Below are 19,553 nucleotides of genomic sequence, written 5' to 3' on the forward strand. Positions count from 1 at the left end.
GGGCGTGTCAAGACCCCGCTCCCGTGACCCAGAGGATTCGGGTCTTGAACCAGAGAAACGGTGCTTCACCCGGAGATCTCTGGGTCAAACCCGGAGAGTTCCCAAGTATGCCTGAAGCCAGAGAATGTCCTACTTGATGGCGAGGGGCCCGCATCTGATGAAAGAATATTCAAATGTATAATACGCCTGAAGAAAAGACCTTGATCAGCTCAAAAGCTTGCAATTCATTGTACTCAGCCAATAAAAGTATCATACTAAATTTGCTTTTATTTTGTCTGATGTAAGGGTTTCAAACCCATATCAATGCCAGGTCTGGTCCCATAGTGAGGATAGCTTTATGTCTATGCCATGCATGTTGAAATTCACTCACTCTATTAGCTTCTACCACTTTTGCTGGGATAATGTTCCATTTATCTACTACTTTTACAGTTAAGTAGAACTTCTTTATATTACATCTAAACCTCTGACCCTGTAGTTTTAGACTAAAAGTATTTCTATTACATCACCACTCTCTCTTCTTTCCTCCAACATGTACACATTTAGATTGCTAACTCTTTCCTGGTAATTTGTATGCTTTAAACTACTAACCATTTTGTAGCCCTCCTCTGAACTACAATGTGTCAATATCCTTCGGGAGATGTGGTCTCCAGAACTGTACACAATACTCTAGGTGAGGTCTGACCAAAGAAATTGTAAATTGGCAGAACCATCTTCATCAGACTAGATCTTCATCTGTCTAGCAGTAAGAGTTTTAAAAGCTCTGTGGCAGGGCCACCTAAAACAAGGTGAATACTGAGAGTATTATATATTTTTCAATAAATGAAAATAGTGCTAAATGTTGTGCTACTGTATGATAAAACAGGAAAGATCTCTAGATAATTAGACACAAAAAAATAATACCTGTGACATTAATGGATTCTTATTTATCATACTTATCAGATCTTCGCTCCTGTTATGTTCCAAACATGTATCGCTACACAATATTTCACATTTGCTGCACTGTAAATCGAGGTGCTGGAAACTTTACTTCTATTGAAATCAGAGGACAACAAATGAAATAACAAAAATTATCTTTTTAAAGCAAAATTATAAAAAAATCTCCTCAGTCTCATGCAAGGTAATAAGGCATGTGATCTATAAAAACAGACATGAACTCAATCAGCATTTTATTTTACACTGCAAATAATGTCCTCAAAACAGAGATTGCAATACAGGCGGCACAGCACCATGTCTATAATCAACAGTACACAGGAGGGCGATCACAGGCAGTTAGCGTCCATTGCTGGACAACTGTACATAGACCAAGTAGGACCACTGCCTGGAAAGAACAGTGTCACAATCTACATCTGTAGTAACCTAGTCTTAGGTTACTTGGGAATTATTAGGCATTTTTTAGTGTCAGGCACACAGAAAACCAGAAACTAAACCAGTTAACGAAAAATGTTTTTTACAGAATTTTAAAACACTTTTTTTGCCACATCACACTGCTGTACTGCAGGGTAGGTTTAGGCTGCACTGTCAATGCATTGGCACAGTCTCGCTTTGCTCTGAGAATCAAGGCTGAGATTAAGAGAAAATAAAACATTCAAACGTTCGATCCCACCATATTTTTACCCTCCCATCAAAGAGGTTTCGTGATACCCAGATGCAGTTGAGTGCCTTCTCTGGTGCAAACCAGTTAGAATGGTTAAGGGCAATTTGACACAATAGCTAACATCAACAGTTACTGTACAGTCAACGTGCATTTGGAACCACAAGTATTCTTTAAGGTCATTAGTGCAAAAGGAAAATGCTCTTCTACAGCTTACTTGTGATACCAGTACTTCATGAGCTACTGAAATAATCATCTTTACTTCAACTACTTTAGTGTGGCAAAGACAAAAGTGGGCTCCCACAGGATTTCAAGAAGATAAGATGGCTTGATGACTGCAGATGTGGAATAGACAAATCATGTAGGAGCCAAGGATGTGGAGTACCATCTACTGCACTCCCAAAAACATGGCTTTGCAGACCACTGAAATCTGATTTCTTGCTTGTTACTAAAAGTGTGGGTACAGCTGAGAAACTAGATTGCCAAAAATAAAATCCACCAAGTGAATTTAGTTGTTCTTATTGCTAACATACAAGCTGTCTACAACAGACCAAAATGTATGACAGATTAAATAAGTATGAAGTCCTTCCAACGGCATGTGTGGTTTATCTAAACTAAATAAACGATGCATTATTCAGTTAAACGTATCTCCTTATAATGACTTAATCTAGAAAAATACAAACCACCTTCACACTGTAGCATTAGTGCGGTTTATTGGGAGCTTTTTGGCACTGGAAGGAGAAGTAAAACACTAATTCGGGGGATGCTTTTATATTCACTATTGCTCGTTTCCACGGAAAGAATGAAGCAGGCAAATATAATCTGGCTTCAGCTTCTTTTGTCTCTAGGTGTAAGGCCCCTGAGTACACCTGTGGAACCAGCACCTGGTCTCTCTTCCGTGCGTCTTTCACATCTCACCCAGCTTCTTCGCTCTGTTGCAAAGCTTGTCCTGTTAAAACTTCTGTATCACTCCTTCTGTAGAATTCTTCATCAACACCTTTATTTGTACATCCTGTAGTTCTGTGGCTGCGAGGTCCTGGCTGGTATAGCTGCATGGCCGGACGATCCTGCACGGGGTAAGTCATAATTAACTGTTACTATAACAATAGACTCACAGTTATTCCTTCCCAGTGCTGACAATGCTGCTTTGAACATAGCATACAGACAACTTTATATATATATATTTTTTTTATATTACCTCCCTTTCAGGATTAAAATGTTTCCTCCAGTGCAGCTAGAATTCCAGTTATACATTTCAAAACCACCCCAGTGACTGACTGCATTCGCTAGGTGATATGGAAAGGGGATGCCTACTCAGAGATGTCCTTAAAAGTGGGGTCAGTAATGATACCAACAACCGTTAAAACGTAGCTTGGCACAATAGTACGATGGGTTAGGGGTGTCAAACACCAGACCTTGATGGCTATAAAGAGATAAGGAATTCTGTTTATCTTCCACTGAATACAAATGATAAATTCAAGAATGGAAATAAGAATGATGAAAGTTCTTAGAAAACTGCAAAACTTTTTTTTATGAAATAAGGTAACTTCTTCATGAAATCGAAAAGCCTCAATTAATGTTATGTAGAAAACTTTAAATGAAACCAATTAACTTAGTAAAATAACTTATTTTTTATTGATATTACTTGATGTTACTTTGTCACTTAGATCAATCAAAATATTCTTTATGCACTTTTTTTGTTGCATAAAGCAAACTTATTACTGAGGCATGTTTGGCTAATGGGAAATTATCCTAAAAGAATAAAAGAACCTTATTTCTTATGCGCTCCTTTTTGGATGCCATGTCATCACACGTGTCCTCTTTACCCAGTTTGTCTATTGTATCCGTTGCAAGGCTAGAGTTGTGGTTCCCTTTCTTGCCTCGGTCTTGGTTGTACGCCTTGCCCCACTTCTGGTCATCTTCGTTCTTCCTCATAAACTTGTCATACTCATAATGTTGTCTAGGTTTTCTGCCATCGTCCATTCGATATCTTGGCTTTTCATGTTCTTTGTCACAGAATCTCCTGTCGACATCTCGTTGCTCCTTGTCACTGTCATTCTGTGTCCTGTGACAGAAGAATTGCTATACAGGGATTCCTCACTGACTTGGAAACAATGCATTAATACAGGGCTGGAAAAAATCTAAGTCAGATGTAAGAGCCAGGCAGAAAATAAAGAAGCCAGCTAGAATTTCACTCACAGAGATTTATATTAAAGAGCACAAAAAAACAAACATCTTTTTTGAAAATCATGTGATTATTTCTTCAATATAGGATGTCAGTTCATGTAAAGTTTTTTCCCTTTTATCCTACCTCCTAACAGCTTATCAACATGAAACACAAAACATATGTTTTCTAACTCCTGCAGAAATCCCGTCCGTTATATTGAAAAGTGGATACAGGTGCTATAGTTTGTCATTTCTATTCATTAATATTACATTTCAAAAAATACAATGAAAGTGTAAACAGATTTTTTATGAACATTAATATTCTTACTTTTCTTTCAGTTCCTTGATGACATTTTCAAATGGTCGCACTTTTATAGTCTCGGATAGAGAGGATTTTTCCCATTTTGCTTCTTCTCCCTCAGTCTCCTCTAGGTTCGCCTTCTGTTTATCACTATTTGTCTCATCTCCCTTTTCAGGTTTCTTAAGAAGCTAAAGATGCAAAGATTTTTTTCAGTCATCAAAAATGATTAAATGCATTTAATAGCTCAGAAACAAGGTACTGAATCAGGTAATACACAACAGACACTTTCTACTATATATACACACAAACACACACACTATATAATCAAAAGTATGTGGACGTCCCTTCCTAATTATTGAGTCGGCCACCCCCATTGCTAACTTTTCGATGACAGCTAGAGCTTTCCACAATTTTAAACTTACAAGTACATTTCCCTTATCTCTTCAAACACTAAATAATAATAATACCTTAACCCTTATTTCCTTTTCAGATATTTTCTTTTGCTTGTCGGCTTCTTTTCTCTTACGCCTTTCTTCTTCTCTACGTTTCCTCTTTTCTTCCTCTCTCAAGCGCTTTTTCTCCAATTCCCGTCTTCTCCTCTCTTCTCTTTTTTCTTCTCTCATTCTCTAAAAAAAAAAATATGTTTCAGTTTTACAAGATTGGGTCATACGGCAAATTGTGGTGTTGCTTTAATATGCTCTTACCTGCTTTTCTAACTTTCTGCTTTTGATGAACTCCAACAGGGGTGTAGTTCTCCTCGCTGACAGAAAAATACACATAAATATAAACACATGTTAGTACTAGGGCGCCTGAAACTGAGTTCAGAGAACAGGAAAACTAATTCATGGATAACTGATTAACTGTAGCTGAGAAAAAAACAGCAAAATCAGAACAATATATAAACAATTCTACTACCCACCCAAAAATAGCCCTAGCTAAAATCTGATTAAAATCAGTTTAAACCTGACCTATCGATTATAAAAATATTTGACAAAAAAAGGACGAAAGAATAAAAAAAATAATAATGTGATTTTTAAAGTACAGCAAAGATTTCTAGTACAATAATAACATGATAACAACATGAGCCACAGCAACACACCAATGAGTTCTTTTGTTTTTGCTTCAATTTCTCCCAGAAGAGTCTCTGGATTGGCACTTATTTTCTCCTCATCAGCACAATAGTTCTCGAGGAATTTCTTGTACTCAAGATCTAAAAAAAAAAATAATAGTAATTGCAGGGCATTATGATGACGATAAATGTCCTGATCATCAATAATAATGTGTCTCTTGCATAAACATGTATGCAAGTAGTGAACACAACAGTGACCCATGTGACCAATACATAATAAAATTATAAAAATTATTTAAAGGAGATATTCATCTGCGGGGTATGCAGTCAAAGAGACTACATACCCATTCTCAATCCCTGTGCCTCTTGAAACCAACATTTCATTTTTCATCAGAGTTTTATAGCTTACTGGCTTCCAGGACGGGCCACCATATTGATGCTGACCAGGACAGTAAGCAACTGGTAGGGTTTTTAGATGGGTCATTCCAGGACATTTTGTTACACCTACCTGTCCGGCCGGGGTCCCACGGCGTCCCTCGGGTACTGACGTGCGCTCTACACGCACACGAGGGGGCGTGCGTATAGAGCAGGCACGCCTCCCGGTTCCTGACAGCTCTGTTCGGGCTGCCGCAGCATATCAGCGGCGATCGGAAAACCGATCCGCCGCTACATGCTCGCGGCACCCGAACAGTACCTCTTCTGCCTGTGTGGCACTGCCGCGTCGCTCGCGGCAGCAACACAGGCAGAGAGGAACTCGTAGTTTACCGCCGCGGGCATGCCGGCGGCGATCAAGTGTTTGATCGCCGCTGCATGTCCACGGAGGTTGTTTTTCCTCCTCTGCCTGTGTGGCACTGCCGCGTCACTCGCGGCAGCAACACAGGCAGAGAGGATCTCGTTGTGTACTGCCGCGGACATGCCGGCGGCGATCAAGTGTTTGATCGCCGCTGCATGTCCACGGAGGTTGTTTTACCTCCCCTGCCTGTGTGGCTCCTCCGCGTCTTTCACGGAGGTAACACAGGCAGGAAGTTTTGTTCGTTGTTGCCATCGCGACGACGCTAATTGCGCCGGTCGCGATGACGTCATCTTACCTGCTCTCCCGCCATTGGCTCTATTTAAACCTTCCTGGTTCCTTGTTTCCTTGCCCGTTCAACGAGTCCATGTTAATGTTCTCTGGGTGCTCTTGTTTATTGATTGATCTCCACGTGTACCAGACCTCGGCTTTGTTATTCGACTTTGATCCTGCGCTGCCCGTCCCGACCTCGGCTTTGTTATTTGACCTTGATCCTGCGCTGCCCGTCTCGACCTCGGCTTTGTTATTTGACCTTGATCCTGTGCTGCCTGCCCCGACCCCGGCTATTGTATTGACCACGCTCCTGTGCTGCCTGTCTCGATCCCGGCTTGTTTTTGGAGATATTTCTGCATCGTGGGTCCACCACCTGTGGTGCCTGATCCGGCGTAACACATTGAACGGGCCATACTATGGACCCCGCAGAAATGGCTAACGTCCTCTCCCGCCAGGACCTGCAGGACCAGCTTCTTACGTCGCATTCCTCGCAATTACAGTCCTTATCCAGCAAACTGGACACCATGACTGAACTGTTACGGTCTCTGGCTGTCGCTCCCTCTGCCAGACCGTCTTTCTTACCTAGGGATCCCAGCCCAGAGGAAGGAGGCGCTACCACTCGCTTGCCTCTTCCGGACAAATATGCTGGGGATCCTAAAGAATGCAGGGGGTTCCTTAACCAATGTTTGCTGCATTTCCGTAACCATCCACGGGCGTTTTGTACATCCTCCAAACGGGTGTCATTCATTATCTCCCTGTTGAAGGGTGAAGCACTGCTGTGGGCCTCTCCCCTTATTGAGCAGAACTCTGACCTGATGGATGACTGCCCAGCTTTCATGGCAGCCCTGCGTTCAGTCTTCGATATGCCAGGTCGCAAAGAAACAGCGGAGACCACCTTATTGGAGCTACAACAGGGACATAAGACTCTAGCCCAATATACAGTGGAATTCCGTACCCTTGCCTGTGAACTCCAGTGGGATCAAGGCGCTCTCCGAGCCGCTTATCGGAAAGGTCTCAATGACAAGATCAAGGATGTGCTGTTGTTCCACGACCCCCCATCTGACCTGGAGGACTTTATCAACCTCTGTTTGCGCGTGGATAAGCGCATTCAGGAAAGACACTTGGAGAAAGACAAAGGCAGGCGATATCGGCCGTTTTCCTCCCATAGCAGTCCTCATTCTCCATCTACCACTCCTAGCCGTCCCACCGAGGAACCCATGGAGATCGGCACTATACGTCACCTCACCGAAGCGGAAAAGACACGACGAAGGAATCAAGGACTCTGTTTCTACTGCGGTCAAGCGGATCACCTCCTACGTACATGCCCGCAACGTCCGGGAAACGAAAGAGCTTAGGGGCCAAAGGAGGAGAACCCCTAAGCATTAAGAACATTTCTCCTCCTCAACGCATGTTAATACCCGTCTCGCTTAGGTGGCTAGACCACTCTGTGGTCACCCACGCTTTCATAGACTCTGGGGCGGCTGGAGTGTTTCTGGACGAACAATGGGCCGTACGACACGGGCTACCGCTACGTCCCAAAAAGACTCCTTCTGTGGTGACTGCTGTGGACGGTAGTCTCTTAGGTCGGGGAGTGGTCACCCAAGAGACCAGTCCGCTTACTATGTACATTGGAGCAACCCACAGAGAAACCATCACGTTTGAACTCATACAGTCGCCTCATGCCCCTTTGATACTGGGGTTCACCTGGCTAAGGCTGCACAACCCTCGCATTGACTGGGTCACAGGCGAGATACTTGCATGGAGTCCCTCCTGTCACCGCCTTTGTTCTCTACCTTGCACTCGGGTGAACCTCGTCTTGGAAATCAAGCCTACTGACCCCAAGCTTCTAGTGCCGAAACATTATTGGGATTTTCTGGACGTATTTTCCAAAAGACAGGCAGAACGCCTACCCCCTCACAGGCCCTACGATTGTGCCATAGACTTGTTGCCGGGTACCATGCCACCACGAGGGCGCACATATCCCCTGTCGGAGCCCGAAAATGAGGCCCTTGAATTATACATCAAAGAGAGCCTGGAGAAGGGCTTCATCCGACCCTCTTCCTCACCAGCAGGGGCCGGATTCTTTTTTGTTTCCAAGAAGGAGGGCTCCCTTCGACCATGCATAGACTACAGGGGTCTAAATCGCATTACCATAAAAAACCGGTATCCTCTTCCGTTAATCACGGAGATCTATGACAGATTGAAGGGGGCTACCATATTCACCAAACTCGACCTAAGAGGGGCATACAACCTAGTACGCGTAAGAGAGAACGACGAATGGAAGACCGCCTTTAATACAAGATATGGTCATTATGAATACAGGGTCATGCCCTTCGGCCTCTGTAACGCTCCTGCCGTGTTTCAAGCCTTCGTTAATGATGTGTTCCGAGACATGTTGCTCTCCCACGTAGTCGTCTACCTCGACGACATCCTTGTATACTCACCTGACGTCAAAACCCATCGGATACATCTACGTTCTGTTCTGCAAAGACTACGTGAGAACAGCCTCTATGCCAAAGCCGAGAAATGCGACTTCGAAAAGAACAGCCTTCCATTTCTCGGATACATCATCTCCGCTAATGGCCTCGAAATGGACCCCAGCAAGTTGAAGGCTATCCTCGATTGGCCTATTCCACATACCGTAAAAGCTGTTCAACGCTTCCTGGGATTCGCCAATTACTATCGGCGCTTCATACGCAATTATGCCTCCATCGCAGCGCCCATTATCGCCTTTACTAAAAAAGGGGCTAATCCCAAGTACTGGTCCGTGGAAGCCGTGAAAGCGTTCGAGCGACTGAAACAAGCCTTCTGTTCAGCTCCCGTTCTGCAACGGCCAGATCCTGCCTTACAGTACCTCCTAGAAGTGGACGCTTCAGAGAACGGTGCTGGGGCTGTTCTATCTCAACGAAACCCGACTACGTCCAAATACCTCCCCTGTGCGTTCTTCTCAAAGGGCTTCTCATCCGCCGAACGCAACTATGATGTGGGAAACAGAGAACTACTCGCGGTCAAAATGGCCTTTGAGGAATGGCGTCACCTACTCGAAGGTACCAAACTGCCTGTTGTGGTCATGACGGACCACAAGAACCTACAATATATAGAATCTGCTCGACGCCTGAATCCTCGACAAGCCAGATGGGCTTTGTTCTTTACCCGCTTTAATTATGTCATGACATATCAGCCCGGCAGTAAAAACGTCAAAGCAGACGCTCTCTCCCGTCAATTCGATAGCCATCGTGACTTCACCCAAGAGGAACCCATCATTCCACAAGCACGCGTCATCTCTGCCTTATCTTCTTCCATGATGCATCGGATCCGTATGCAACAGGCGCACATCTCCGCTTCCCAACGTCCTCCTTCGGGCCGCCTCTACGTTCCACAGCGGTTTCGTGATGCTGTCCTCCACTGGGGTCATAACCCACCTCTGGCCGGCCATCCCGGAGCCCGCAAAACAGAGTACCACATCCGGAAAACCTTTTGGTGGCCGTCCTTAACACGTGACGTCAACGCCTTCATTGCCACCTGTCCCCGATGTGCTCGTCACAAATCCGTGCACACCCGGCCTTCTGGTCTCTTATTGCCTCTTCCCGTCCCAAAAACCCCATGGACTCATATAGCTATGGACTTCATTGTCGACCTTCCTGTCTCTAAAGGGTTCACTACCATCCTCGTTGTGGTTGACAGGTTCTCCAAACAGGCCCACTTTATTGCCCTGCACAAGCTACCCACGGCATCCCAATTGGCAGATGTGTTCATCAGAGACGTGGTGCGGTTGCATGGCCTGCCGCTCCACGTAGTATCGGATAGGGGTCCCCAGTTTGTATCCAGATACTGGAGGACTCTTTGCTGCAAGTTAGGCATCCGGACACATCTGTCCTCAGCCTATCACCCGCAATCGAACGGCCAGACGGAGCGCACCAATCAGACCTTAAAACAATACCTGCGCTTATACGTCAATGAACGCCAAGACAACTGGTCGTCTCTGTTACCCTTGGCCGAGTTGTCCTACAACAACGCTGTCCACGAATCTTTACGTTGTTCGCCGTTTTATGCCGCTTTGGGATACCATCCAGTTGTCCTACCACCGCCATCTGCCGCTCGCGGTGCTTGCATTCCTGCCGTCGAGGAGCGGGTTGCCGATATGCGTGCCCATTGGGAAGCCCTCAGCAACCAGCTGACCAAGGCCCAGACCCGCAGCAAGGCTGCTGCTGACAAGCATCGTGCTGCGCCTCCTCGCTACGAGGTCGGCGACTATGTCTGGCTGTCCGCACGGAACATCGCACTACGTCAGCCCAGTAGGACACTTGGTCCCCGATTTCTCGGTCCCTTCCGCATCATCCGTCGCGTCAACGAGGTTGCCGTGTCCCTTGCTCTTCCTCCGTCTATGCGTATCCCCAACACGTTCCACGTATCTCTCCTTAAGCCCTGCGTGGTTAATCGCTATTCTGTGTCCCTTCGTCCTCCTGCCCCTGTCCTTGTTCGCGGTCACGAGGAACACGTCGTCCGCCGCGTGCTCGACTCCCGTTGGCACCGCAGGTCCCTCCAATATCTGCTCGATTGGCGTGGGTACGGTCCTGAGGAACGGACCTGGGTTCCTGCCCGCGCTGTGCACGCGCCTCTCTGTGTCTCCCGGTTCCATGCCCGATTCCCTCACCGTCCTGGTCCTTCGCGCCCGGAGCGCGCTCCTGGGAGGGGGGGTTGTGTTACACCTACCTGTCCGGCCGGGGTCCCACGGCGTCCCTCGGGTACTGACGTGCGCTCTACACGCACACGAGGGGGCGTGCGTATAGAGCAGGCACGCCTCCCGGTTCCTGACAGCTCTGTTCGGGCTGCCGCAGCATATCAGCGGCGATCGGAAAACCGATCCGCCGCTACATGCTCGCGGCACCCGAACAGTACCTCTTCTGCCTGTGTGGCACTGCCGCGTCGCTCGCGGCAGCAACACAGGCAGAGAGGAACTCGTAGTTTACCGCCGCGGGCATGCCGGCGGCGATCAAGTGTTTGATCGCCGCTGCATGTCCACGGAGGTTGTTTTTCCTCCTCTGCCTGTGTGGCACTGCCGCGTCACTCGCGGCAGCAACACAGGCAGAGAGGATCTCGTTGTGTACTGCCGCGGACATGCCGGCGGCGATCAAGTGTTTGATCGCCGCTGCATGTCCACGGAGGTTGTTTTACCTCCCCTGCCTGTGTGGCTCCTCCGCGTCTTTCACGGAGGTAACACAGGCAGGAAGTTTTGTTCGTTGTTGCCATCGCGACGACGCTAATTGCGCCGGTCGCGATGACGTCATCTTACCTGCTCTCCCGCCATTGGCTCTATTTAAACCTTCCTGGTTCCTTGTTTCCTTGCCCGTTCAACGAGTCCATGTTAATGTTCTCTGGGTGCTCTTGTTTATTGATTGATCTCCACGTGTACCAGACCTCGGCTTTGTTATTCGACTTTGATCCTGCGCTGCCCGTCCCGACCTCGGCTTTGTTATTTGACCTTGATCCTGCGCTGCCCGTCTCGACCTCGGCTTTGTTATTTGACCTTGATCCTGTGCTGCCTGCCCCGACCCCGGCTATTGTATTGACCACGCTCCTGTGCTGCCTGTCTCGATCCCGGCTTGTTTTTGGAGATATTTCTGCATCGTGGGTCCACCACCTGTGGTGCCTGATCCGGCGTAACACATTTAGCATAGGATCCATGTGATTTCTTTGTTTACTTCACTGACTGCATTTCGACCCGTTATGTTTCTAAGTCATATACAGCAACACTAATTTTATATTTTATTTTTTTTCTCTCTGTCATGGGTTTTTCAGAGAAGAGTATCAGTACTAGTGTTGAAGACCAAATAACAAGTGCTTTTTGAGCGTGATTCAATTGCTGTTGTATCTTAGATGTGATTAGTCCTTTATTTTGTTTAACAAATAACGACTGGATAAAGACTAGATGCTTTCATCCAAATAAATGCATCCGAATTTTTAATGGCGGATAGAGGCTGGTGGTTTTCCTTATCTGTCTTTTCTCACTACACTATGTGTCTAAATACGTAAGTCCTGCCAAGAGTCATCTTACAAGTACAAAATCCTTAGATACCTCCAGCATGGTTGTGACCCAAATACAAACCATCTGTTTTAATTACACTCAAGTACAAAATAAATCCTCTGTCGCAAACATGTGATGGTACATGTTCTTGACTATTTAATACATGCAGTGATATCAAGTATTATCACATACTAATCATGGAGCAAGCATTGAGTAATAGCAAAATTCCTAAGCACAAACCCAATCTCAACCAGCTGTTCCTCGCTACACTCGTATCACTCCATTTCTTACTAAGCACATAAGACAGCAAGAAAAAGAATTCAGTAGGATAATGCTATCACAAGCATTAAAAAATGGTAAAAAATCCTACCATCCGTAATGCTTCCAGCTTTTGTATCTCTTTTTTTCAGCTTCTTTTTTGAAACCTTTTGAAAAGGAGCAAACTCAACCACAGCGGGGTATTCCTGACCTAGGTAAAAAAAAAAAAAAAAAATCTGAAATAATATAACTCAGACACAAGTAAAAAAAAAACAGTAGCAAACTTTTCTGTTGCTAGAACAAAGTTTGCTACTCAGTAACTATCATACACTCTTACCACAACATGCAATATACAATATGTTTACAGTATATATATGAATAAGGGTGTGTTTTCAAATGTGTATCTATTTTTTGTATCATAGATTTATGGGTAACATTATTATATGTATATAAACATCTCTGTATAAAGGCTTTGCAACTTTAGTACATCATAAAATATACTGTGGATGACACACTTAAACATTTACACACAGAGCGGGTTGAAAAGGATATACCGGTATATTTACCCAGTCAAGTATATTTGTTTTTAGCTAGGGCTAATCACAATCCATACACTTCACAGACTATTACTGTCAGCTAATTAACCCATGAACTGTTATCATGTGGAGGGTGTGGTGTTCTGTATGGCCATTAAATAAACTAAATTATTACGAGGCATATTTACCTTTGTTGTCAATGAAGATAAATCCATCAAATCTGTCTCTAAAGAGAAGAATGTCTTCTGGATTCCTGAAGTTAATATAGGCTCTTGTGTAAAGGTGTGGGTATAAACTGCAATAAGAAAAACGGAAGTTATAAAGCTGACTCAATAGGTGTATAATCCATATATATCAGAAACATGACATTTCTGTATAGAGTCATGCAACAGCTAGATGAAGAAGAATAAGTTGTGATATACTAGGGCATAAGGCAGTGTTTTCCAGATAAAAGGAATGAAGCCTGAACCACAGTTATGTATAAAGAAGTAAACAGGATAAAATCTGTGCTAAGCAGCAAGAGAGATATCAATCAGACACCAGCAGGGCAAACATGTAATGGCATACAATAGGAAATCAATACGCATATTTGGTATTTATTACTTTGAACCCCTTCATGACAAAGGCCGTACATGTATGGGCTCACAATGCATTGTTTTTAATAGGTGTAAGGACAACACATTGTCCTTAAGGGGTTAATATCATTTATTATTTTTATCTCCAGAGCCATTATGGACAATGGACCTTGGCAGAAATTTGTTCTAAGGGCAGCTGTATAACAGACTACAAGTTCTCTGCTTTATCTACACAAATTTGCCCTGTTTTATGGTGACTAAAGCCAGATTTGCTCAGTTTTTCCCCTGATGTCTCTGTTTCTTCGGTGTACTGCGAGCCTCTCGCAATCTCTTGCTCTGTCATATAGACAGCTCTGCTTACCTGGGATCGGCGGTACAGAATTCGAAATAGTCATGTGCTGGGAGCGGGTGCAGCTGCTCCTCCAGTTGTTCTTTACTTATGTTGGGTGGAAGACGACGAATGACCACCTGGAAAAACACGACAGGTTACTAGATCTGATCAGCTCATTTTGTTCTTTTCATGTACAACAAATGATTAGACTTTTATTATTTATTGCATTATGTTTCGGATGTTTCATGCCAAATTAAGCTGAAATGAAATCAGTGCGTTTGGCAACTTGGCGGCAAACAGTAGCGTTATAATCAATTTCCCTTCTTTGGGGTTCCAGAGACACCAGCAGCCCCCCGTGGTGTAGAGGTCCCCCAAATATTTATTGGTTCCCATCCTTTAATGCTGTCGCTGATGACATCTGAAATCTAATTTTGTCTTATCACACCACTGGCTTATTTATGTGCAAAACCGACACCTATGGTTTATTAGCACTGTAACATCATTGGGGGTCACATAGTCAGACATAGAACACATTTAGTTTTATTATTTCGGATAAAAACTGCGGTTTCTGCAAATGCCCCATCATTCCAGTTTTTTTTTTATTAAACCTATCAGATAACTTTGTATTAAAAAGTTTCTCCTTTTACTATATATATGTAAATTTATAGTTATATAGTCATTCCCAACTTCACCAACTGAAACACTACAAACACTGCATAAAAGAATATATATATAATAAATATAATAACGAAATAGACCAATTCTGTATCAGTATAATATGTATCCTTTACCATTACACTTATATACTCAGCATATCCTATTATGGCTCGCTACAGCTAAAAGCTGCTCGGTAGGCGTGGATGTTGCCCGATAGCTCCCATTATTGATTTCGGCTTTCGTATCAATCAATAAATTATTATAAGATGAATGGTTTTATAACAGACATTGTATGCATGTTGCTTTTTGGTACAGCCGGAAACAGTGACACAACAGACAGATTTTTATGTGTCTTGGAGTTAAATGGGTTAAAGGAGCATTTCAAATCCCAAAAAAGCTTTTGTGTGTAGAGTAGTGAGAAGTATCACCTGCGTAAATTGCTTTGCGACAAGCAGGAAGTGAGGGTCCCTTGCCACCAGTGGCAATTGCCCCTTTTGCCCCATTGTTAATCCGATCCTGGGAGGCTTCTCACATGATATATACATCCCTAATACATGTGTGTTGCTTCTCTCAATTAATGTTAACACACATTCATTTAGTGCGATATCTATCAAGTATGCATTTTAAACAGCGTAAAAGTAAACAAACAATGTAAAAAATCCAAATGAAGGCTTTACAGATTTGGGAAAAAAACTTTGGACCCTTTAATGTACAGATTAAGCTCTCTGCTTTTCCAGTTACAGATCAAACGCTGTCCATGGTGCTGCAGGGATAGGATCAACCAAAGGTTGACTTCAGCAACATGAGGGATGCACAAACATCTGCTAAACATAAATGTCGTTATGCTTCATACGATAACATCGTTATGTGTGTAGGTATAAATAAACAAACAGATAATTATACCTCTATAAATAATCAAAAGATTTATCAACAATATAAAAAGAACTAAACACAAATCAAAACACGCAGACTATACTGTACTTAGACTGTAAGCTCTTCAGGGAAGGACATCAAAATGCCAGCAAGCTGTAAAGTGCTAAGTACGTGTTTTAGTAAACATACATTCATATATATGCGGACATATATATATATATATTTATATATATATATATATATATATCATCATAATTATTAGGTTTCTTTCCATCACTGGTTAAACACACACATATATATGGGTAGATAATGATGATTATAATGAAATAGTCTATGGGGGGGTATGTTGCAGATACTAACAGCACAGCTGCTGTCACATGACTTTGTCTATCCAATGGCAGCTGCTGTGCCATACATACCACAACAAGCTTGTGTACTTCCAGTATACGGCGTACACAATGTGTGTATGTGATGCCTCTATGTACACACGCGTAGTTGCGCTTATCCGCGCGCATCGATCAGAGTATGTGTTATATATACAGGGTCAGCGTTATGTGATAACTACGTGTCCGTGAGGCAGATCTCAGTGTGAGAGCACCTTGCTTAGGGCCGTTTTCCTCTCCTCTCTGGCTTTCGTGCAGATGTTGGCCGCTGTCCCCACGGTTTCCAGTTCCCGGTTCTGTCTGTCGCTGCTCCGGTTCTCCCGGTTTCCCCTCTGCACGACAGGCGGGATCTCCCTTTCGCTTTTCATGCTGGAGTTTCGGCAGCAAGCACTCAGAATGGCCAGGTCAGACACCGATCCTTTCGGGGCAGCAACCGCCGTCAGCAGCGCGAGTCCCCTTCTGAAGCCGCGGCGCGCTCCCTACCTGCACAGGTGCCGCTCGCTGCCTGGTGCACGCGCCCGCCTCCTGCTTATAGTGCGAGATGCTGGGGCAGCGCCAACCCGCCCCGCGTGCACGTCTCGGCGCGCTCCCGCTGCAGCACATCAGCGTCACCTACCCAGAGGCAGGCATACAGTGGGCACCCGGGGTCGCGCGCCCCCCATACTGGCACATGGTATCATACAAGCATAAAATACATAACTGAGCCAGAAGGCATGCCAACAAATACTGCTTACACGATTACACGCTATAACGATATTTCTTTTCGAAGCAAGTATTTGGTTAATTGAGGTAGAATTCAGGGAAAACTTTATTTAAACTCGACAAAAAAGTGTCCCATTTTCTGTATAATGTAAATCCTGTTCGCGTATTCAATGAATGAGTAACGTATGTGTGGAAGCCCGCGAATGGGATGGCTGCTATCCGGGGTGCTGAAATCAATTGCTTGATTCAGATAGCCTACCGTCAGGATCTCTTTATACGAGTGCTTGGTCTCTGCTCTCCTGTGGTATGGGTCCCACTCAAAGTAATAGTTAAACAAAGGATGTCATCGACTGTGAAGGTAGTAGATATGTGGAATGTACTTTCAGTAGATGTAGTACATGTTAATACAATGAGGGAACTTAAATATGTGAATCTGGGATGAGGCCAAAGACTGATCAGCAGAAACAGGCATAGTGGATGGGTCAAATGGCTCTTTTCTGCAGTTAAATTCAATGCGTCCATCAGCACTAGATGCCAACATCATTAAACTAGTCATAAGACCACGACTGATGATCACATACTTTCTTTAAAATTATTTGATTTTATTAACTGCAACTAATGGCTCCAATGGGCACTGCCGTGTCGTTACTCATCATATCCTTTTATTTGTTGCGTTTCACACAAAAATATGTCTGAAACACAAATAGATGGCATTTTGTAAATGAAATTTTTATCGGCACAATAAAATTGAAAAGCAAATGTGTAAAAATGTGTATTTCTTACATACCCTGGCAATTTTTGGATAAAAGAAGAAAGTGAGCTTGAGAGAAGAAAAGGAAAAGAGGGCAGAATGAAGGATTAAACATAGAAAAAAACAAGAAAATATCAGCACTGATCAACTCTGGATTGCAGCATAGATCACTTTTCTGGGGACCATTTTAAAAATGATATAGAAATTATCTAAATATTCCTAAAATCTTATATCAAGACTGCCACTAACGACTGGGGTGGCTCTTGGGTTTATGGGACCCTAAGGAGAAAAAAAATAGTAATCTTAAATATACTTGATGTGTGATGTACTTCCATTTCATCAGAGCAAAAAGGTATTGTTACGTCGTGTGTAATTCTCCATTGGTTACCTTCTGTCGTAAATGCCAAGCGAACAGCTAAGTCGTACCTGCAGCGGAACTCCAAATGTCATTAAAAATGATGGATTTGTCAGAATTAGCCAACGTTTCATAGGGGCAAAACTTATAAAGCTTTGAGGAAGTGATAATTCTGCATTAAGTTAATTTAGAGAACTCACGCACGTCAATCTAACTTTAATAACCTCGGCAGGCAAACTGAATTCCCCATCACCGGGTACCTGGAGACCTGAACTGCCTAAATAGTAACTTTTCTGTTGGCTGCTAAATCTTAGCAGAATTTTCCCCGACCGATATCATGTTTTAAAGACAAATACAAATGTATAAAAAGAAAAAAAAGTATGGTGGATCATTACTTTTGTGTAAATACCGTGTATATTCTAAGCAATCATTCTAAAGCAGGGGCGTCCAACCTGCGGCCCTCCAGCTGCTGCAGGACTACATCTCCCATCCTCCTCAGCCAGCCCCTTAGCTGAAAGAGCATTATGGGAGATGTAGTTGGACGCCCCTGTTCTAAACATTCTACCTTTTCTTAGTGACTATGCTCTTTCACCCAACACTTCATAAATACTTCATTTGTTCGTAATTTTCTAAAATATATATATATATATATGGCAACCCTACTCCCTACACTAAAGAACTTGTTGAAGCAGCCTTGACCAAACACCAGTCATTTCCGTGCCAGAAAATGTTAGTTTGTTCAAGTTGCTCATTAAAACATCATATTAAATGTAATTGGCAATAAAAATTTGCATTTCCGTCCCCTTAAGCACAATACTTATATAAACTTATTCATTACCACATCCTATGACTGAAATAGCCAATAGCGCTATGATAAAAAGAAATGCAAATATGATGTCAGTAACCGAATTAACCAATTAGGATGTTTTTCTCATATTAGCTTTGTATGAAACATGTCACCCATTTTCGGTGGCGGCGTGCTTTACACCCTTCCAGCCGACGCTTGGCATTGTGCAGATATCTTTGGCTTCTACGCAGCTGCTCCCCATTCACAAAGCTCCCAACGCACAGGCCTTGCGCTGATGTTGAGAACAGGTAATTTTTACATGCTGCGCATGTACATCACTCTGTACTCCTAAAAACTCATTTCATATGAATAGCCCTTACGGTGGATCAGGGCAGAAAGATCACAAACTTCTGCGAAGGTGGCATCATGTGACAATGTCACTTTCAAAGTCACCAAGCTCTTTAGTACAACCGATTTAACTGCCATTTGTTTACGGAGATGGCATGCTGACTGTGCTGTGAGAAAGCATTTGCCCCTATTTTTGATCGTCACATTACAGTGTCTCAGATCATATAATTAGCTATATCTAATATGACAATAAGACTTAACACAAAATGCAGCTTTTAAATAACCTTGTCATTTATTGAATGTAAAGAGTTCATGAAAACCTCTATCACCCATGTGAAAAAGTAATTGCCGCTAAACCTAATAACAACTGCAATGAAACATTTGCAATAACCGGCAACGCTTCTTTTACATCCCCGCGGAGGAATATTCTCTTGGATGGTTTTTACGCATCAACTGCCTTTTAAAGTTGTGTCATAGCATCTCGATCAGATTCAAGTTAGGACTTTGACTCGGCCACTGGAAAACCTTCACTTTGTTTCTGAAACATTAAAGTGTGACAAATATGCAAAGCTTTTTCACAGCACCGGGCATGATTTTATACACCTAAGCTCAATAATTAGGAGGGGTGTCCATATACTTTTGGCCACACAGTGTACACTACAGGAAAAGTGCAGGCAGCCACAAGTCCTTGGCATCACCAGGTACAATATTTAATGTATGGCTCACAGCTATTCTAAATATCTTTGGTAACATTTGTTGCCCGTCTACTCATTTATTAAAAG

General features: G+C 43.5%; 1 protein-coding gene across 3 annotated transcripts; it reads right to left on the reverse strand.

Annotated features, from left to right (window-relative positions):
• Positions 1-1,868: 1,868 nt before the first annotated feature.
• Positions 1,869-16,367, reverse strand: UPF3A (UPF3A regulator of nonsense mediated mRNA decay). 3 transcript variants are annotated; one of them, XM_053455129.1, is made up of 10 exons: positions 16,044-16,367; positions 13,946-14,052; positions 13,198-13,304; positions 12,586-12,684; positions 5,158-5,268; positions 4,763-4,818; positions 4,526-4,684; positions 4,086-4,246; positions 3,362-3,656; positions 1,869-2,658 (listed from the first exon to the last, which is right to left on the reverse strand). In XM_053455129.1, the coding sequence occupies exons 1-10, from the start codon at positions 16,194-16,196 to the stop codon at positions 2,506-2,508; spliced, it is 1,401 nt and encodes a 466-aa protein (XP_053311104.1). In that variant the 5' UTR covers positions 16,197-16,367; the 3' UTR covers positions 1,869-2,505. The 3 variants fall into 3 exon arrangements, with proteins under 3 accessions (XP_053311104.1, XP_053311103.1, XP_053311102.1); XM_053455128.1 differs by having other exon boundaries at positions 3,418-3,656; positions 16,044-16,364; XM_053455127.1 differs by lacking the exon at positions 1,869-2,658 and having other exon boundaries at positions 3,245-3,656; positions 16,044-16,365.
• Between the last annotated feature and the right edge of the window lie 3,186 nt (positions 16,368-19,553).

This window comes from Spea bombifrons, chromosome 2, assembly GCF_027358695.1.
Source record: "Spea bombifrons isolate aSpeBom1 chromosome 2, aSpeBom1.2.pri, whole genome shotgun sequence".
NCBI lineage: Eukaryota > Metazoa > Chordata > Amphibia > Anura > Pelobatidae > Spea > Spea bombifrons.

Excerpts from the sequence above, each read along its gene's own strand:
- UPF3A (XM_053455129.1), bottom strand. The coding sequence starts at position 16,196 with ATGAAAAGCGAAAGGGAGATCCCGCCTGTCGTGCAGAGGGGAAACCGG. Across the intron at positions 14,053-16,043 it reads GGAAAACGGCCCTAAGCAAG|GTGGTCATTCGTCGTCTTCC; the intron begins GTGCTCTCACAC and ends GTGTTTTTCCAG. Across the intron at positions 13,305-13,945 it reads TTCTGTACCGCCGATCCCAG|TTTATACCCACACCTTTACA; the intron begins GTAAGCAGAGCT and ends TTCTTATTGCAG.